Genomic DNA, 21559 nt, shown 5'->3' on the forward strand with positions numbered 1-21559 from the left:
TGTATACTCTGATTATTTTACTCAGTATTCCTCATTTCTGGAATGGGATACATAATTGCATCCTTCGTGAACTATAAAACTCAAATGGATTAAAATTAGGTGTTTGATTGATCCCGCTGATGTTAAGTCTCATTGCCTCCCGACCCGCATTAACCATTCCTCAAAGACGATAACATTTTAATCATAACACATCTGCCGCTATGCTAGAGATGTTTTCTTCTCTTCTCCTTCCTCTGCTCTTCCTGTGGGCTAATCTCCTGCAATTCATAAGATCATCAACTCCCAGTGTTAAAAGCAACCAGTAGGACTCCAAACCAGTGCCAGACTGACTGCCAGTGGTTGAGGTAATCTAGCTCCATTTTAGTAAACTGTGTCTATTTTACTCCATACTCAGTGTGATTTCTGCGATGGATGAATGATTAAACAAAAAAACAAAAAAATGTGAATTTACTATTACATTTTAAAGAACCAATTGCCTCCGACTTGAAGATATTCAAACAAATATGAACAAACGACTCTAATTTAGGTCTTTGATTGATTCTATTGACTTTTTAAGTGCTTTACCGCATCCCCAAGTGACCCTGCATAACTTGTTGACTAATAAGTCATATTATCTCTCTGGCTCATTACCTCCTGATGACTGTAGTCACTGGTGGGGCACTTTTGAAACGATGGTAAAAATCTTTCTGTTGATATGCTGGTTGGCTATAACAGAATCGGTGACAGGGGAGATTGTGATGAGCAAATTCATTAGTTTGACAAGCCGCAGATGCAAATACTTTTGGAAGGCACTGTATGTAACACAAAACCTTTTATATGTTTAGTAAAGTTTTAATTTTAATCATCTGAAGTAGGAATTGACAAACTAGAATTTGAAATGATCCCATTTACTGCAGAAATGTATGTTACTCTGTTGGTATCTAGCCCGTCTAATCATTATTTTGTTATAACATATGTTATAAGGAAAGACAAGTTTACTAAAGAGCAGCTGTGAATATTCATATAAATACCTATTGATTTTAACGTTCTGTGGCCTTTGAGACTGACATTTCATAGTAAAATAAAGTACAGGCTCTGTTGTGACATTTTGCTAGTATTGCAGCTCCCCAGAGGAGGGACTTCCACTTATTTTTTCTTTGATTAAATGCAAGGGTTCAGCATGAGAAGACCTCCAATCTTTGTTCACATTGTCCAAGCTTCAGCACCTCATTTTCATTGCGTTCATAACCTTCCAACACCATTGATGTTTTCTCTAATGAATCTAAACTTGCCATTTACTTACCACTGAAAGGTCAGTGATGTGTCAAGCAATCTTCTGATTGAGCTCAAACTTTGAGAGTTGGAAGACAGACGGTTGCCGACTTAAATTTAAGATGATTCATACTACAGTATTGGTCTTTTATTTATGGGACACTGCTGTTGCTATGCTACTCCTATATGACTCAATTGTTTGCAGTGTCCTCCAGGCCTTAATAGTTAAGGAGATAATTAAATTATATAAATGACATGTTGGTTTGAAGGACTAAGATTGCCCACCCTTGTGTTAGAGAATTCAAAAGATTTGAAACTAGTGCAAAGGTTCATCTACCCACAGGACAAGCACCTTAAATATAGTGATGACTAAATGATTTCCAATGCAGATTACTTCAGTCATTTTACTCAGATTCACAACAAATGTAATCACAAGGCTCTTTCAAGAAACCAGGTCTAATTCCCCTATCCAGTTGAACAGATATACAGTTACTTATCTGAATATATCACAATTCATACAAATACAATCTAATCATATAGGCAGATTAAATTTGACAGCACAGTCTGGTCCTTAATACAATACGTGACATTCATGACTCAGAAACCAAACATAGAAAGAAGCTTTCTGTCTCTCTACCTGTAAAGCTAATATGTCAAGAGGTGATTCGGCAAAGTATTGACACTTTGTCATTTATAAAAAAAAAAAAAAATCCCAATACAGTATCATGAAACATGTAGTTGTACTAAAATTCTTTAAATGTTCAAAGATTTTCTTTTTGCGAGGCTTTGTAAATAGAATGTAGGGATAAGCCGATCGGTGGTGTGAAATGGGACAATTAATGGGATAGAGGGGGATGGACACAGATGATATACTGTGACAACAGTATTAAAGTGTTTAAATCAAACTGGAAAAAATATGCTACTTACTTTTCTAAAATACTCCCAGGCTCCTCTTTGCTTTTTGGTCAAAAACTCTTTTGTTGTGGTTCTCAAAGAGTTGTGTTTGCATGGGTTTTTACTCATTTCCCCAAGATAATTTCCCTAAAACTTTGAGTATCCCTCATGAAATCCCATAAATACTAATGCCCCTCTCTTTTCCCTCATAAGCCACAACCCACCCTGGGCCTTTCTGGGATGCTCTTTGCCTTTGATAGGATTAGAGTTGTGTGTTTCACCAGATAAAACGAATGGAGTGCGTAAAGTGCAAAGGCTGCGTTTACAGGCAAGTCTTCACCAGAATATAAAAGCTGCAAATATCAATTGAAGCCAGAGAAGTGAGGAAAGATCGATTTTTAGCTTGTCCCCTGATGTAAATGAGAGAGAGGGAGAAATTACATAAATCAGTCACGCAGAATGATTTTGTTATGGTGTCAATATCAATCACTTTTCAGTTGGTTTTTCCCACAACGCTAATATTCCAAGACAATCTGGACACTTAATGTAATTAAATGAGATGAAAGGCTATTTCATTAAGATATGATGAAATATGTGGATTTATACACTCTCGAATTAACGCTCTGTAATAGGATGGAAGATTTACTCAAGGATGCTGCGGTTTGCAGTTTCTCTCCCCTGCTTCCATTAGGACCTTGTCCAGATGTGCCTGCAGGCTGACATGTTGATTATTCAAACTAGACATTAAAGTTTGTTCTAAGTAATCACAAAGTTCTCAGTCTGCAGGAAATAAGACTAAAGGAATTAGAACTTTAAAATATTCCTGTCCTTCTTGTGCTTGATTTGCTCTACTTGTCGCACGACTGATAAACTTATCTCATTACTACGCTGACAAAATAAACACAGATTTTGGAAACCCACTTGCTTTACTTATAAGGCAGCTCTCTATTCCTGTAGCGCTCTTTACACTAATGAAAATATGTCACGTTGGCCCGGACCAAGATGGATTGAGAGAACACAGCCTTCGAGGAGATCTCTGGCGCTCCTTTGCTTGAGAGAAGAGATTACACACTGCCAGTCTAATGAGAGGAGGCACGTCGCTGCCAGAAAAAGATCCAGAGATGTGATGGATGCCACTGGAACGCAAGCTCCAGGCAGCGCTCTATCTGGATAAGCTGTTTGTTGTGGCTACAATCAACAATTTGCTGATGGAATTGTGACAACTAGAGACAGTATCTCAGTGTGACTCCCCAGTCTTTTAAATAACTTCAAACCGGAACAAATCAAAGTATCGGAGGAAAATTGTGCAACAGGGTGGAGGTACTTTCAATTGTCAGCTTGGTGGCTCGGCACGTGACTGAAATCAGCATTTTCCTTTCTAAGTCCTTGTCATTCGATTAAATTTCCCACCACTGTAACTCAGCGCCTGTCTCCCAGGGGAAGTTGGGATTTGGCTGCTGACTACGGCACATTGGCTCAGACGCTGCTCCGCCTGACAGGATTTGCCAGAAATGAGTTCGTCTGCTCTCGCAAAAAACTTTTCAAATCAATTTTGAGTGCATATTATCTGCTGTCAGCCTTGAACATCCGTTAAAAATGAAGACGTTTTGCAGACCCACACCGCATATAAATGTGCCCTAACCAACAGTACAGGAAGGCTTTGAAGCTGTGTGGTTACTGTAGTTACAACATCTTGCAGTGTTTTATAAAACCCTTGGTTGTTTGCAAATAAATTAATTGCAGCGCAAACAAAGAATGATGACTAGTTTTACTTTAGTTAACCTTATCTTGTGTTAGAAAGTCTGATTTTGAGTGAGCAAACATGTTTAAAATCCTCTGTATGAAGACAGATGAGTAAATGTAATGGGATAAAGGTTCGCTGACAGGGGGTCACACCCGGGTCCATTGTCCCAACTAGGCCCTCATGCTAACAAATTAAAAAAATATACAAGCCTAATGTTTAGGTTATATAAAACCTCTCCTATATTTTTTTAAATAGTCACAGCAATAGTCAGGAATAACCCCACACTCCCATTTTCATTGTAATTCTGTGGTATCATCTGTGTGTAGCTGAGGCATGATAAACCGCGATTCACCCCAGTGACACGTATGGCAATTTTCCACATTAATCGCCAAGGTAATGAGAAGACAGGCCTATTGACCAGCAGTCCAAAAAGACGTGAGGGCAGAACATACAAATCAAAGCTGTCCTGCCTCATATTGACTGGGCTGTCCACAGGGAAAGAAATTCATTTGCCAGGTGACTAGAGAATGAGATGTGGGAGCAGATCAGGAAGTCACATATTCTGCTTAGTAGATTAAGACTAAATGTGTTCACAAAGGAGTTTGCAAAAATAAAACATTTTATGTTCTAGTCCTTGGTTCTATGTTTGAACAAGAATGTGTTTTCAGTTTTATTTTAAGTCTTGTGCAAATCTAGCTTAATCCACTTCAAGAGATCCAAAGTGGTCACTTCCAGACCAGTACTCATCTCTCATATATTTTCCCATTGGGACTTGGCGACACAAGTAAGTTAAGAGTGAACTGATCTTAGACCACTACAAACTTCTGCTGTTTTCTGTCAGTTTTTCTTACATCTGAAATAAAAGATGCTGATTCGCAGAAGCAAATGTATATGGCATGAAGAGAAATGCTGTTTACTGTTACTTTGGTACGTTGAGAAAAATCATAGTTACCGCAGCAGAGAGCTGTGATGAATGTGCACTATGTTGCCAAGCGAACATTTTCACAAGCAATCAATAACATGCAGTTTTCCAGAAAGAAAGTAGCTGCTGTTTGATGATGTAGGTTTTCCGACATGATGGAAGAACTTAAGTGGTAGTTTTAACTTTTAGGAAGCCTAATGCAGAGGATGTGTGTGCAGAAAAAAACAGGCAAGCCCATTAAGGTTTATGCCCTCTCACTATTGTTGTGTAATATATATATATATATATATTTTTACATTATCATTATATGCAATTTACCCACTCTGTCCAACTTAAATAAATTTCAAGACAAAGATGTGTGGTCAAGTTTCTGCTCCTGTTTGATAAGTTAAGAAAATGGATAGGAAATGGACCAAGAGTGCCCCCTGCTGGTTGAAATAGTGATCATCCTGCTGGTATTTGACCAACAGTGTCATTCCCAGGAAAGAGCAGCTCTTAAGGTTTTATCTTATAAAATGTAAAAATTACAATCTGATCTTTCATTATAAGTGAAGTCAAATCAAGATAATTTGCCTAGCGCAATTCAGCAAGGGGGCTATTCAAAATGCTTTACACAACAAAAACATGTCAGCAAGAAACATTAGATTGCAATGGCAAATTCTAGGAAAGTTATATAAGGGTGAAAAATGGAGTACAATTAAAGATGTTCCAACTTTTCAGAGACAGGAACACATTTCAATTTATATTTTTAAACTCAATGTTAACTTAAGTACTAAGCTAAATTAGGCATTTGAAGTATATTTGTTTTCATCTTCAGGCAAACTAAGATACAGGCATGTTATTTCTTATTAAATAATTTCTCACTCTTCAAGAACTAATGTTTAGCAATGGTAGTAAACTGATCTGATATGTTTTTGTTAATAGAATCACATACAAATCATTACTAAAAAAAAATGGTCTGTTCCAATTAAAGGGCCCCCTAGCGGCCACGGGGCCCTAAGCAGCCACTAGTTTGCTTCTGACTTGGGCCGGCCCTGTGACAGATTTGCACGTAATGGTAACATTGACTGTAATTTTTTGAAACAGTCAGCACAATAGTAACAGGTGCTTTGTTGTCACTAAAGGTGTTTCTTGCTGTCAGTAGTTCAAACACGAGCTGCGTCACCATATAAAAGCACCATTGTCAAGTTTACCTAGCAACTGCTGAGGTAACTCATTTCAATTTTTTATTTAAAGACCAACAGATACCCACTCATCTTCACGACATTGGACGAACGATTTACCTCTCACCGAGTGTTCGTGGACTCGCGGGATTCAGGGAGATGGAGGAAGAAGGAGGTGCGGACAACCCAGCTGTGTGCTAACCAGCAGGGGGTGTGTCTGTATGAACATCCTCTTAAGAGTCCGGAGTGGGAGACGACACGCTGGAGCTCTTGCTGCAGCTGCAGTGACGAGGCGAGGGGAGTCAAAACCACGGAGCCTCCACCGTCTGTAAGCCTCTCTGTTGTCATTAGTGTCTGTCGCGTTTCTGTCACACGTCTCGTGGATATTCGCTGCTGATCATTAGAACGCTGTGTGTTTCCTCGTGGCCTTTGGAGATAACGGTGCGTGTGCGCTTATATACAGTACAACCCTCTGGGCGCTAACTTACTGAGTCATATGATCCACAGGAGGCCTGACTGTGAAGAGCCCACTTATTTTCTTACAATGTAGGAGACCCTTGGTTTTGTTGGACTTCATTATTCTTATTGATCAAATCATTAAAACTGTGCTGCAGACTGACATTTTACAATTGATCTTTACTTGGCACAACCTGTAATTATTTTTGTTTGTTTGTTTGTTTGTTTTTTACCGTAACAATGCTTCTTGAACATAAGTCTACTGCTGGAAAGCTAGTTTATTTCTCTTTAAAAGCCACATGTATGGAATGCATTTATGTGTTGAACAGCAGAGCTGATGAGGCTGGGTTAGACCCTCTCTGACCCAAACAGCTCATCCTGTTAGTGAACCATGCGTCAGACTGGTTACCAGTTTGGTCACACACTACTGTGGGATGGCTTCTGACTCAACCAGCATGCAAACTAAATATAACGATTGCGTCTGTCCCAATGGCATTGAATAAAGGGGGGAAGGGGGATCTAGCTGCCCCAAGTTGATGAAAAAGTGTTTTGTTTTTGTTTAGTTAGCTGATGTCAGAACTGCAGATGTTTCCATTCTCGCTTTTGGTGAGTGTTGACAAGTTGGAGTATGTTTGGCTCAACTTTGCTGCTCATCCAATAAGTGCTTTTATTTTTATTTTATTTTTTTTGTACAAAATACCGGTAAGCCCTTTTGTGCTGCTGAAAAGTAAACTTGCTTTTCAACAGCACAAAAGTAACTGTCAAGAATCATTGATACAAAGGGAGGAAAAAAGTCTACCAAACCCAAATTTCTCTAGTTATGGCGCCAAGTTGTATTTAGCTGAAAACCCTCATGGCATCCCACTCGGAAAAGATGAATGAAATAAAACAGCAACATGTTTCCTGTCTCTTCTGTTTTTTACGTCTCTTTCTTTAAGGCAGAAGCATGATGGCTAATTGATTGATTGACCGATCCCTGGCCTGCTTCATCAAAAGAAGATGCTGTTTCCAAACAGTCATGGAGAAACATAGCACTGACTCTGCCTCCAGCTCACCTTTCTAAAGAAAAGATACAATTGTACTCTCAGCGTATGAGGGCTCTTACTGTCTGGCACAGCTGTGTGCTGTCCTGTAAGTACTGCCTGTATAATAGAAGAACATGAAGTGCTATTTAATACCTTAAGAAATGCTTATTGTTCCCTGTAAGTTTAACTTGCAGCAATTAGGGACAGTAATTTCCAACTATTAAACAAATTTCTAGCATGTGACTGTATTTCCTGTTTAAAAAGAGTCAAGCAGGGAAGCGAAGGCGCCCCTGCGGAGGCCGAGCTATGGGCTGCGGGGGGAGCAGGACCGACGCTCTGGAGCCTCGCTACCTGGAGAGCTGGACCAAAGAGACGGAGTCGACCTGGCTGACGAGCACGGACACCGACATCCCCCTGTCATCCATCCAGAGTATCCCTTCGGAAAACTCTGAGGCTGGCTTTACGTCTGAGAAAACAATCAGCCCCGGTAAGACGACTGGCTGACTAGCTACTCATTTATTCACCTTAAAGGAGTGAATGCAGCGAGGGGAAAAAGCTCCCAGACCGGACTGTAAGTAGTTGGCCCTTTTGTTACACTTTTGAATATATTCTGGGATATGACAAAGAAGAATGTCAACCCCTTATTGGTTTTGCAGATGGAGCCACACATTAAGCTTTTAAAATCCATCAATGTAGGATCCTGGTGCTGCTATTCTTTTTTTTTTTTCTTCTTTTTTTTCCATCTTGTCTTTTGCACTTAGGAGTGAGCCTTTTTTTCTTTAAAGCCGAGGAAAGATGAATGGGTATAAAAGAGGAAATTAGGCTGCATCAAAAGCCACTGTGCTCCGACAGGACTTTGCTCTCATGGCAACCGACGCAGCTGCTGTTGAATGAAGGAGCCTTGATGTAACTGTGAAGACGAAATGAGTTCCAGATTCAAAACAAAGACGCAGAAAAACATGCAGAGAATTTCAGAAATCAATCAGCCGTGGTCAAACACAGGCTGCTTATTAGACGAGGATATACATTCATTGCGCCAAGCGGCTCAAAAGGCGACTTTTCTGGCCTTTTTTAGGTCTTTTGTTCAAATAGATAGGAAAAAAAAACTGTCAAAGTGTGGAAAAAATGTTAAGCAAATGACTTTTATATCAACCAACTCTCCCCATGTGTAAAACTCTCCCACACATTGCAAATAATTACAGATGAATTAGAAATAAATTAAGCAGGTTCAGGCTAATAGTGGTTGCTAATAAGGCTCAGGAGTATTTTTAGAAGATAATTTGAAGAGGGAAATACACAATGATCTAAACAAGTAAGACGGTTGATAAGCTGAAGTAAATACATCTTTGATATTTTTTTTCTATGATGGTTTGTCAGAATTAATTCACCAGCTAAGTGCAGTTGTTACTATTCCTTATCGGGTTTTATATGTTTTTTTTGTTTTGTTTTTTTCTAAAATAACCACACTTGCAGGTTTTGGAAACAGTTTAACAAAGAGTATCAAGCAGGGTGAGTTTTTGTAATGGCTGCCTGCCTGGGGCAGCAAGCCATGAGAAGGTGCAATGTTACCAAAAAGTAGATAAATAAAGGTTATCTATCATTTATCCCCTAAAGGAACTTTCCAAGGTCATTTGTTTGGGTAGGAGAGTGTGTGTTTGCTGCTATTACAGGTCAGCAGAAAGAGGAAACCAACTCTGACTTTGAAGTCTGTTCCTAATTTTGAAACTGCCACATAGATTCTTGCGTTAAGTGTCGTTTTGCTTTGCTTGATGCCGGTTATGTGTAAATGTTTTGCTGTGCGGTTCAGTTCCTTGACATCTATGGATCTACGTTACATTCTTTTAAAACGAGTTGAATGTCGCAGCATTAAAAAAAAAAAGATTCTTGTTGCCCATTCCTGAGCCTCCATGGAAAAAGTAAAGTTAAAGGATGCTGGTATCTTGTTATTTCCAGAGCCATGAAATTATCATCTCCCCTCATTTCAAATAAATCATTCATTTAATAAAAACAATTTATGATGTAACTGAGCGCACCTTGAAGTTGTTAAAAGTGTCGCATTACAGCCTCAAAGTATTATGAGAGTGTGAGTTACTTAATGACTTGAAACAAATCTTTTGTTTAACATTGAATGTTCCCAAGTGACCCATTTGTGCATTTTCTTCGATAAAGTTCCAGATTTCTTTGAAGATGGCCTCCCTCCTCCCGCTCAGGCCTACCTGAAGGTTTGCTCAGCCGTGTCAGAAGCCAGTCTGAACGACGTGACGCCCAGCAGCCCACCCTCTGCGCTGGCCTCTCCGCAGCAGGACAAGATGTCGCCTTCATCAGGCACCACGGTGCAGCGCAGAAGTGTTTTACACACTGAAGAAATTGTAAGGCCGGCTGGTTAAGTTTTAAAACGCGAGAAAACGCTATCGCTGATATTTGATTGGAATTATTCAAGCGTTTAAATAAAATCCAGGGAATTTTGAAAGCAGCTTAAAAGCATTCTGTATGCTCTTCTTCGTGTTCGCTAATAAGTCATTATCTTGCAGACAAAGTGGCAGGACAACAGAATGTCGACCAAGCAAGTGACCATCACCGTGACCCAGAGCATCCACCAGGTGGACAAGAACGGGAAAGTCAAGAAATCGCTTACGACTTATGAGGTCATGAAACCAGTGGAGACTCTGAAGCAGGTGACCACATGAAAAGCCTGAGCGCAAGACCCTGGAAGGAATCCTGCAAAGATCTAATTGTAAAAAGAAATTGCATGTGAATCCACTAAACATGCCTTGTTGGAGATATTTTGATAGTCTGATGGACGCACAAGACTCAATTCAGAGTTTGATGATAATTGTGCGTGCAGTTTTTATGCGTTTCACGCAATCTGACATCTTAGAAAGACGTGCGTGTAAAGTATTCATTTGGACCATGAAAATACAGGAGATTTCAATGATTTTACAGTTGCAGAAGAGAAAGGGACGGAAATCACTTTTGGGATGTTTCTGAAAAAATAAATGTTTAAAATTGTTTTAGTTCATGTCGCTGAGCATTAAGTAAGTGTAAACATTCCATGGCCCTCTATAGGGCACAACGATGACCCAGCTTACTGCATCGTGTTGCTTTTCACATTCGTGTTCACTTTTTATCTGATGACTTCTGCTCTTTAATAAAGTTTTAAAAAGGGGGTTTTATTACATAAGAATAACCGACTTTTGGTTTGTTGTCATTCATTTGATCTTGTACAGTTCCGATAAAATGTTTGGATTTTGAGGTACTCCAAGGCATGGACAGGTTTGATCTCTCTCTAGTTTTATGTTTAGCTGGATTGTCCTGATGGCACGTAAACCTCCACTCGTCACATGTCTTCTGCCGTCACTAACAGGTCTTCTTCCTGCATTGTCCTGTATTTAGCCCATCCATCATCCATCTTCCCATCAACGCTGAGCAGCTGTCCTGTTCCTGCTGACAGAAAGCATTTCCCACCACATTATTCTGCCTGGACATTGTTGCACCATGAGGTGGTGTGTTCAGGGTGTTGTGCAATGTACCTTTTCTACAATTCGATTTTAGTCTCCTCTGACTAGAGCATCTTCTATCTTAGTTGTGTCACCTAAGACCTGCAGCAAACTGCAAACAGGATTTTTTTTTTTTAGCTTTCTTGCCAGACTTGTCCGGTGGAAATTTCTCCTACCTGAACTGTGTGGGTCTCTGTAGCTCCATCCCAGTTTTATCGCCTTCGCCATCTTTAAATTGGGAAATACAAACGTAGTGCACACTATTCAGGTCTTAAATGGTGAAACTAATTTTGTAAACCAAGTTTTTATTTTTCTTCTACTTGACTATTTTGTGCAACCTTATGTGGTCTATTACAAAAAACAAATAAATAAAAAATCCCTGCCAAAGCACAAAATTTCATGGTTGTGAATGTGAAACAATGAAGGCTGTGAATTCTGGGCTAAAACTTGAGCAAATTACTGGGAGAAGCTAATTAAACACAAAATGTTTGACCCAGGGCTTAATTATCAAAAGGCATTTATTCAAATTTCTAAGGAAATTCAAGTGAATTGAATTAGAACAAAGTAAAAAATAAAGCATCCTTCTGGCATTTAGCATATATAAATAATTTTGCTAACTATGACTCGCGTAAAAGAGGTAAAGTTTCATAAAATTTGATGTATTGTTTATAACGTCATGCAAATGAGTTAATGCATAAATGCATGTATCCTGACTATCTGTGCATTTTATTTAAATGCTAAACACAAAACGGCTGATTCACCTGTGGGTGTGTCTGTTTCGGTCACGTTTTGTTTTTCTGTGATAACTTGAAAATGAAAGTGATGCGTAGCTCAAGTCTGCATGTTCACAACTGAGACAATGCTGAATAGTATCTTAATTAGAGTGAGGAGCTGGTACACGAAGCTGCACTGTTTTCTTCTATTGGTTAATCTTCTTGATTTTCCATATTCCCTGGATCCCACTTCAATTTATCCTCTTCATCCTATCGATGATTTTTACTGTGAAGAGCCTAACTGAGCCGGAGGAAGGCGCGTTGTTTCCTGAGGATTTAGATTGGACTTTAAGTGAACATAAGGAAGAGCAGGATCTGTTCACTGGAGAACCTGACGCATCGTTTCCTGAGGAATCGGATTGAATTCTGAGTGAACCAGAGGAAGATTATCAAGTGTTCACCACCAACGAGTGGTATTGTCCAGTTTGGTTTACTGAGAATGCTACGCTGTCAGCACATACAGGAGGATGTCACTTCAATGTGTGAGTTAACCTAAGAGGTTATTTTGCAACCTTACTTGTGGAGAAATGATTTAATATCTAAAAGTACATAAAAAATAACTTCTTTTTTTTTTTTGGCAAAGCATTTTTTTTTTATCTTGTGTGCTACTGAGAGATCTTTGACAAGTGGGTATTTCCTTCCCCAGGACAAATTCAACAGGTTTCAAAATGCAGTGAGAGACATGCAGAACTGCAGACATGTCTGCCAAGTAAGTTTCAACCATATGACAAAAACAAACTTCCGTTATTTTTATCTCATGCATAAACAATTCAATGTTTCTCCAAAGAGCCACATCAAGATCCTGAACTCGAGAGGAGTTGGAAGTAAATACCATATCTGTCTTAAAATTGAGTTTTTCTAGATTTGAATTGCACGCAGAAATCCAATTCTTATCTCAGGAACAGGATGACAAGCCTTATCTTAACTCCTATCTTGGGACAACACCCTGTTCACCAGACGTAAGGCCAACCTCTTTAGTTCAACACTCAACCCTACAAGTCTGAGCGCAAGAATGCAGCAACAAAATCCATGATGTCCAAGTTCTTACCAAAAATGTATCATCAATACTTAATAAATTAAGTTGTTTGAGAAGTGCAAATGAGCACAAACGTAAATAAGCTTTATCTTGTTAAAGAAACAAAACGGCATACAAGAACTCAAAACTGAATAATTAACATGGACTCGAAAAAGAGGGACTACAAGGCAGATTCATCAGGAAGCGCCAGCTAATCCATGTGTTCAATTTAAAGTAACGTCGAAATTTATCCCTTATCCTAACTTGAGTTTATTATAAGATGTCTACACACACCCGCTTGATTTTTTTTGAGTTCTGTTTTATTAGTGCACATCGCCTGCATCCTCAAATGCCTGGGATTTTTTTCTGGCAACTTTGTTTCTGGAACTAGAAGTGAGACCCATTTCTCTTTGAAGACATATGAATGTATGCTTTTGCCAAAAGTTGTCTTTTTCTGCTATGTTTACAGTTAAAAATGCTACTAAAATAAAAGAGTGCTTTTTAAAAGGAATATGTCTATGATGTGGTTGATTCTATTAGTCTTTTTAAAGAGGCTTTTACACATCTGAAATGTCACAGTCATAAAAATGTGGTTTATTTGGTTTGTGCAAAGTTAAATAATTCAAACCTTGAATCTTTCGTACTGCAAATCAAGTAAAAACAACAGGTCAGGAAGTTACATCTTAAAATAATCTTCACAACTTAGGCAAAGAATAATCATTAAAAAATTGTTATTAAATGCCCCTCCCTGCTGACTTAAAATTACCAGTGACGTGATCCTAGCAACCCTTTTTTTTTAATTACAACTTGGCACTTTCATAAATCAGGCATACTCTTCATATGTGGCTTATAAACCAGAGTCTGTCATCTCATCCAATCAAGTTTAAGCTGTGGAGCAGGGCTGAGCTGCTCCAGGGTCAGCTTGGTGTTAAAGGTTTGTGAATCTGATCTTGTTGATCATATTGGATCCGTCCTGATCTGAACAACGGCTCCTCCTTCTTAAGCCACTGCTCCACGTTGAAATCTGGGAAGAAGAAACTGATTTCTCTCTGAGCTGACTCTGGAGAATCTGAAAAACAAAAGAAAATTACAAATATATATATGTGTCTGAGTGAACTAAACAAGTTTTTAGAATTGCAATAATTCAAACTTGTACCTGAAGAATATATTAAGGTGATTTTAGGCTTAATAAAGCGCTGTATTACCAGGTTCTTTCTCAATCCTTTTAAGCTATAAAGTAGTTTAAACAAAAAAAAAACTGTGGAAAAAAAAAATAGCTTCTCGTTGTTTCACACAGAAGTCTGTCTCAGGCTGCACATTTCTTTTAACCTGAGTATGCCACTTTAAATAACTGTACAGTATTAATTTTCTTATTTCGAAAATTTCTCCTTAGTGTACAGCTTTTTATTTGTATTTTTGTATTCTTTGCCTCTATGTGAATATGCATGCTCCAACTTCAAATTCAAAAACACTTTATTGATCCCAGAGGGAAATTAAATGCTGTTTTAACATCTTACCTCTGTGACACCCAAATTTCCCCACTGTGAGACAATAAAAGATATTTCTATTCTATTCGATTCCTTATGAATAAAAATGATTCTAGTAATCCTTACTGATCTAAAACCAAAACAGTAAGGTCCAATCTAATGTAAGACAGTGACTAAAATGGTTGTCTTTTTATGCAGTGTATATACTGTATTTTTGGTTGTATCTAAATCTATGACAACTGGACCTGAGAAATTTCGCTGAACTGACGGGAGACGTGGTAACTCTTCATTTCCTGACTCCCAGGATCTAACATTTGCAATATTTTAATCATTCAGAATGATGAGTGCCCAGAACATTTCTGACCGGAGCCATGAGTCGTGTTTCTGGTGTCTGTGAGGCCAAAGCGAGCCCTGATGCAGGCAGGGGATGTGTATCTGGCTTGAAAGACTTTGGTTGGTCCCATCAGGTCCCTCCAGTGACGTACGGCATCCTCTCGAGCTAAAACGTAAGCTCTCATTGGACCACTGGGGGTAAATTCATAAAAACATAGCTAATCATTAGGTGATCCATAAAAAAAAATAGTATTTTCACAAGCCTAGACTTACCTTGACATGAATTCAACAAGTCTTTGATAGAAGAATCGCTCTGGGAATGAAACATAAGATGTAAATACTTTTATCTTTTATGAATTTGAAATGTAAAAATGTGGATCTTTCATTTGTCAAATATAGAAAGATTCACATAGGTGCACACAGACCATGTAATGTATCTACTAGTATAAAAAGTAGTATAAAAAGTAATGTATCTACTAGTATAAAAAACTGATTTATTTTTAATAGTATGGAGAAACTAGAATAGAAATGTACTCTATTATGTAAAGACATAATATTGTTAAATATTGTCCACACCTGAATGTTCAGCGTAAAACCTCTCCGAATCCTGCCTTTTCCACACCAGGTCTTTGCATCTGACAATTACAAAGTTGTTATCCAGAATTGTCTGGTGAATAGCCTGAAAGAAAATCATGCAAGAAATGTTTAAATTTTGCCTGTACTGCTAAATGTTCTGGATAAATGTAAGCACATGCTGCTGTTCGTACGCCACCTTGCAAAAGCATACATTCCCGTTAAACCTTACAGCCCTTTTCACATGATAGTCACAAACATTACTGTAATCTAGACCCAAAACCCAGTGTGATATAATTATAATGGTGAAAAGGTGATAGAAAAAACAGAAAAAATGTGCTATTGATCTGTATGAGTCAACACTTGGTAGAGCCTCCCTTTGCTGAAGTTACAGCTGCAAGTCTTATAAGGCTTGTTGTTGTTGCTTTCATACCTACTGATGGAAATTACTTTCTCATTTATATTTCTAGAATAGCTCAAGATCAATCAGACTTGATTGAGAGAGAGAGAGAGAGAGAGAGAGAGAGAGAGAGAGAGAGAGAGAAGATAACACATTTTCAGCATAGCAGATTCTCTACTGCATTTAGGTTTGGGATTGGACTGGGACAGTTCTATACTTAAAAATACTTTGATCTAAACCATTTTATTGTAGCTCTGGCTGCATGTTTAGTGACATTATCCTGATAAGTTGACTCAATTAAGGGAAGTGGTTGCTGTGGATTTTACTTAGGGGTATCAGAGTAAGGGGGTATATGTAGACACGATGCATGGAAAGCCATGCATCGTTTCCTTTCTCACTGTAGAATTGTGTACTTTGTCCTGTTGATCTAGCCCCCCCAAAATGCAGTGAGCTGAATAGTGTTGTTTCCAAGGCATTGTCTTATCCTTGACATTTAGCCTATTTTCAGAGAAGATATACCACAGACAAAAGAACCATCACGTTCATTTTGACACACCTCAAAAACTGTAATCCAACTGGACTACAAGTGAAAGACAGCTAAGACCCTGTTTAATCAAAGTACAACAGTTTCTGAATGAGCTAAAAGTAAAATGCGAAAAAATGAAAGTAGCTTACCTCTGCTATTACAGGATGAGCGATAGCATCGGGCTTGATGACCGCCAGGGTGAGCTGTAGCGCTTTGGTCAGGCGGCCAGTAGCCTGTAACATGGTCACGGTTACCAGGACACCTATTGGAAATAATATATTTACTAGAATAAGATGTTATTTCCGAAAACATATGTTTAAAGTTTTTGGTAATACCTACCTTTTATGTCAATTGTCCATCAAAATCGATCAACTTTTAACGTTTTTAACGGCTGCCATTGTCGCCGTTTACTCAGAGCAATTTCCCAGTCATAAGAGAAAACAGTAAACATAAGTTGTCGGCTTAATTGACAACTATGAGCTGTACATATGACAAAACCTCTACATAACAAACTGGTGCTAAAATATGACTAAATGTTAAATGCAACTCCATCCCTGTTAGTCCCGCTTACAAAAACAATCCCCTGAAACGGAACACTGCAAAGAAGTGTTCCGGCCTCAATAAAAGAAAAATGCTAAAGCTTTATTGACAGACTTTACGTCTATCGATGACATAAAAAAACAACTCGATATAAAGAAAAAACACAGTAAAATGAAAAATGTATATACATAACAAAAATATATAAACAAAATCTACAATTTAAAGGGATTAGTCATACATAAAAACTACTACTATATCTATATTAGGCATTATGATAATATACATCATTATTATTTATGCTGCAAAAAAAAACAGCAGCATAAAAAGCAGAACCAACATACTGCTACAGCTTTCTGTTACCATCTATCAAAATATTGAACTGCTGATAAGATTATATTCTTTATTTTATTGCACATGATTTATATTTTTATATGTTTATAGTTTTAGGTGAGTTTTAACCATCCATTAATTGTAGTTATTTTTCATGTTATAGTTCTTCCATGAAAACTATTATATTGTTTTATGCTATTTGTTACAATGAAATACTAATGAATTGATTTAATTACAGTTTATTTAGATGAGAAATTGGTATTGGCCCAGCCTGATAAAACAATTGCAGCCAAAATAAATGAATTTTCAGGAGTCAAATGTCTGATGTGGTACAAAGTTCTCTGCTCCTTCTGACTTTTTTTTTTTTGTCAATAATAAATTTCTTTTTTAGCATTTAAGCAGCTGAAAGTCTAAAGGGGACCAGTGAGACACATTAACAACAAGCAGGAACTGGAGATGCAGAGATTTTTGTCTGTGGTAGATCAGACAGTGTGAGTTACAGACACATTCTAGAAATGCAAAATGGCCACACCCTGAAAAGCAGAGAGTGTGCAGTGTTTATGTGTGTGCAGAAAGAAGAAATGGGGAGGGAGGGGAGTTGTGTCAAGCATAGGTTTCTCCCACCTGCCCGGGTCATGTGACTTTGGGGTGAATCCACAGCTGCCACCTCCACGAGGCTAATAGAGAGGCAAAGAGAGAAGACTGTGGGGTGAAAGAGTTCACTTTTTTGTAAATATGCTTGAATGTATTAAAAGCTCTTGTTAGTTTAATATGTCAATCTTATTTTTTTTAAAGAATACTAAGAGTAACAATGATGAATATGACTCAATGACCATTGTTCTTTATGAGTAAAGTATGGTAAGAACTGTAGATGAAAAAAACTGATTAGATAGAAAATATGGACATCACAAAAATCCAGCAACTCAAAGACAAAACTGCTAGTGTAACCATTTGGTGAAATACATCTATAATTTTTGAAGAAAGAAAATAGCTAAATCCTTTTCTTGATCATAAATAATAAAAAAATAAAAAAATTAGATAAAGAAAAAAAAAGAACAGACTTAACAGCATCTTTGTTTTAATGAGGCATGCATCATGCAAGACCTTATGTTTCAGATATACAATTTCCAGATCCCCTTTCTACAATTTTTTAAAATCATTTTACTAATATTTATTACTAGTAATTTTATTGTTGAGCAATACATCCAACTTTGCATTTCTTATTACAAAACAAAGCATTTATTTTCTCGTCAAACGGCTGCTGGAGATAGGCACTGGCCCTCCACTGCGACCCTGCATGGATAAGCAGGTGTGGACTAGGATGGACTGATGGATATTCTTACTAATTCTTTCAACTTGACAGTTTGGGGCAGCATAGACACAAGTGACCTAAAGCTATTACATGTGGTTCTATTTGTGTTATTTGTTCTACGGCCCTAATCTACATTTTAAAACTTTTCTTATTTACTTTTTTTGCATACGTTAAAGAAGAACAATTTCAAATAAAGAAAGGTAACAGATGTTTAAAAACATAGTAATTTGAACCAAAACTGACAAGATACTATTAATGAAAAGCTACTGTCTTGTTGGGACGGCAGCTCATATGAAAAGAGAGTCGACTGGTGGCTCCAGCTGACTCGTGCTTCACACATCATCCGTTGATTCAACTCTGCTGTCTGACCACAATAAAGCTCATCTCTGTTTTACCTCTGTGTTACTGCTGCTGCTGCTGCTGCTCGTGCTGCTGCTGCTGGCTCTTGCAGTTGTCGTTCCTGTTTAATCGGCGTTGGGGCAACTGGCTGAGTCACAACCCCCACCGGCACTTGGATGTTAACTTTTTGTTCATTCTTTCAACATGATCCACAGAAAATGGTCATGTAAATACATTGCACATAAAGTCTGGAGAGGTAAAATAAAACATGTAGTTGGCTAATTTACAGACATAATTATGTATACAAGTTTGTGTACACGTTCCTCTCTGACCTTTGACATCAACAAGGAATTATTTTTTGCTTCATAACTGCTGCTTACTGCATTTGTTCTCCCTTTTTTTGGACCATCAGGTGCAAATATAGGAGATGGTTTTGCATAAAAATCCCAGACTTTAAAACACTTACAATCCCTGTCTGACCATTTTTGATGTTGAACTTCCTAAATGTTGACATTTAGATTCCTAATTGTATTGAATTTGTGCTGTGTGGCTGACTGAGTAATTATTTGCATTGGCAACAATTAAACCAATGTATCTAATAAAAAATGAGTGTACATTTACACTACAAAACTATAATGGACCCTGATATGACAGACATAAATAAAATGAAGTTATGATTCAAAAATATTTTGCTTTGTAAGTTTTAAATTTGCTGTGTTGTGCAATGTACCGATACTGATTATGATTACTTTTGTTCTAGTGTGACCTGTAAACAGTATTGTACACCTCTGCAGCTCACCTGCCACCCCGTGACCTTTACAGCAGAGTCATTAAGGACGTCATGGACCTTGGTGTGACGGTCAGAGGCCTTTGAAGCCTTTTTAGCTGTTCAGTCAGTGAGAAAAGTCAGGAATGTGTTTCCTGTTTTAACACTTTCAGAGGTTTTAGTGACAGGCTAAATCTTGGTCAGGCTACCTCATTGAAAACACCCCTTAATCCCATGTAATTGGACATTTGTTTCTTATGCCTTAACTTGTTACTTTATTATGACACTGCTGGCTGGACATGAAGATGCAAATGGATGCATCAATTATGAAGCATTTGTTCGTCACATCATGTCAGGCTGAGGGCCGAACTCGTCCGGATGGTTATGAACAGATAAAGAGCATCACAGTTGTGATGCTCTTTATCCGTTGATGCTCAACATTGACTATTTTCTGTTTTATTCTCTAAAATACCAGAATTGCCACAAAACATTATACATGTCTGTCTGGTAACATTGTTTCCACAAAGTAAATCAGGTATTATGATCAAATAGTTACTCAGTACTTCAGCAGCATTTTTACAAAAATATTTCTATACTCTCACTTAAGAATTGTTTGGAGGCTGCTTACGTTATTCTACTACTTGGGTAAAAATATATTAAAGTAAAACTACTTTTACTTGAGTATAGTTTATCTGCCCATTCAGTGGTCTGTCTATGTTCCGCCCTGTATCTCTCGCATAAAACCTTACAACAATTTCTCTCTGTCCCCCCCTGCATGAGTCTTGTGACGTAGACGTTTTTCACCTCTCCGTCACCTGTTCTTTCTATCCGCATAAATGCTGCTGACCTTCGACCTTTCTGCCTCGCCACGCGGGACTGCTCTGGATTCGACAGCTGTGTCAACCTCAAGCCGGGCAACTGGTGCGCCAAGGGAAGGACAAGAGAGTGGCATTAATGGCAAACCACGTAATGAGTCAGCAACAATTGCTGTCTTATCTTTGTCAGGATCGGCCGTCTCGCTTTTGCTTTTTCCTTACGCTCCGACATGCTTTTATCCGGCGAAACTCTACTAAGCCCTCGTTTTCTTCTTACTTCTGGAAGTGCTCCATTTGTGCCACGTTATTCTCCTATTGAAAGTGATTCCTTTCTCCTACATGTGGAGTTTCCTGTTAGAAAACAGGGTTAATCCCAAGTATGCATGGTGTCAGCTGCCATTTTATTTATACCAGTGTAAATGAACTAACCGCTCCATTACCAATGAGTTTCACTCCTACCTGCCGTCCTCAGGGACATTATTTCCTCATGCCAAGAAGAGTTTGTTGTGACCTCCCCAGAAGCGATGGGACGTTGGCAGAGGGGCAGACGGGCATGACAGAAGGGGAACAAAGTGATTAGCAAATGGGGGCCCCGGTATGTGAGCACAGGTTAAAAATAACCCCTCTGCCCAATTTGAAGTGAGAATGAAGGGCTGTAATGTCTGTGTCCCAAGTTGGTTTAATTGTTTCGTGGGGAAATGATCAGTTCAATAAATAATAATACATCTGGGAGCATAGATGAGAAGAAAGAAAAACAAAGAATAGTCTAATAGTTCTTTAACATGATGGATAACACATGATGAGGGGAAACAGATGCTTAAATACAAGGCCAGTGAGCCCACATTAAAACCAATCAGCTGTCCCCAATAAGATCAACAAGAGGACTGTCTTTGCCGATACCACTCAACAACAGAAGCTATCTGATATTCCCAGCACCCAGATAATAAAAGCGGTGAGGACTCTGCACACAGTTGGCATCGGTGGATATGTTGCATTTGTGGACGTTTCCCTGGCCCTGTGCCACGGAAATATCGAACAACTGTCAGAATTAGACAACATCCTGTGGCATAAGAAAAAATAACAGGGAGCTACAAAGATGAGGTGAAGCTTCTATTTGTGGACAGCGAGTGCCTTGAAAATAGCGAGAGCGTTGGGTTTCAATATAAGCCCCCCTCGCTGAGCCCGAGCTTTCTGTGAATGAGGTCCGGGTTCCTGTCGCACCCAACCCTGCTGCTGATTTTAGAACACAGGTGTTGACCTTAGTGGAGTGGCTTGTGCTTGCTGCAGAGGAAAATGAACCCCTACACTCAGCCCGTTTGCCTCTACAGGCTTGGTTATCATCGTATGATCGTGCAGATGCTTCTAAGCAGATGCACAAAAATGATATTTTTACTTTTC

General features: G+C 38.5%; 2 protein-coding genes across 5 annotated transcripts; one reads left to right on the forward strand and one right to left on the reverse strand.

Annotated features, from left to right (window-relative positions):
• Positions 1-6028: 6028 nt before the first annotated feature.
• baalcb (BAALC binder of MAP3K1 and KLF4 b) lies at positions 6029-11232 on the forward strand. 4 transcript variants are annotated; one of them, XM_016671960.1, is made up of 5 exons: positions 6029-6324; positions 7373-7561; positions 7720-7942; positions 9625-9824; positions 9987-11232. In XM_016671960.1, the coding sequence occupies exons 3-5, from the start codon at positions 7762-7764 to the stop codon at positions 10140-10142; spliced, it is 537 nt and encodes a 178-aa protein (XP_016527446.1). In that variant the 5' UTR covers positions 6029-6324; positions 7373-7561; positions 7720-7761; the 3' UTR covers positions 10143-11232. The 4 variants fall into 4 exon arrangements, with proteins under 4 accessions (XP_016527446.1, XP_007552975.1, XP_007552978.1 ...); XM_007552913.2 differs by having other exon boundaries at positions 6029-6302; positions 7369-7561; XM_007552916.2 differs by having other exon boundaries at positions 6029-6302.
• Positions 11233-13309: 2077 nt separating this feature from the next.
• nme6 (NME/NM23 nucleoside diphosphate kinase 6) lies at positions 13310-16673 on the reverse strand. Its single transcript, XM_007552917.2, has 6 exons — positions 16399-16673; positions 16209-16321; positions 15137-15239; positions 14834-14873; positions 14592-14752; positions 13310-13809 (listed from the first exon to the last, which is right to left on the reverse strand). Exons 2-6 carry the CDS (start codon positions 16299-16301, stop codon positions 13658-13660), a joined length of 549 nt encoding a protein of 182 aa, XP_007552979.1. The 5' UTR covers positions 16302-16321; positions 16399-16673; the 3' UTR covers positions 13310-13657.
• Positions 16674-21559: the final 4886 nt, after the last annotated feature.

Source organism: Poecilia formosa, unplaced genomic scaffold (assembly GCF_000485575.1).
Source record: "Poecilia formosa unplaced genomic scaffold, Poecilia_formosa-5.1.2 Scaffold53, whole genome shotgun sequence".
In the NCBI taxonomy this organism is placed as follows: Eukaryota; Metazoa; Chordata; class Actinopteri; order Cyprinodontiformes; family Poeciliidae; genus Poecilia; species Poecilia formosa.

Bases quoted from the DNA above. Each gene is read 5' to 3' on its own strand.
- baalcb (XM_016671960.1), top strand. From the start codon at position 7,762: ATGGGCTGCGGGGGGAGCAGGACCGACGCTCTGGAGCCTCGCTACCTG. The intron at 7,943-9,624 runs GTAAGACGACTG...TCTTCGATAAAG, and splicing joins TGAGAAAACAATCAGCCCCG to TTCCAGATTTCTTTGAAGAT. The intron at 9,825-9,986 runs GTAAGGCCGGCT...ATTATCTTGCAG, and splicing joins TTTTACACACTGAAGAAATT to ACAAAGTGGCAGGACAACAG.
- nme6 (XM_007552917.2), bottom strand. From the start codon at position 16,301: ATGTTACAGGCTACTGGCCGCCTGACCAAAGCGCTACAGCTCACCCTG. The intron at 15,240-16,208 runs GTAAGCTACTTT...ATTTTCTTTCAG, and splicing joins CTCATCCTGTAATAGCAGAG to GCTATTCACCAGACAATTCT. The intron at 13,810-14,591 runs GTCAGAAATGTT...TTTGTTTTTCAG, and splicing joins AAACACGACTCATGGCTCCG to ATTCTCCAGAGTCAGCTCAG.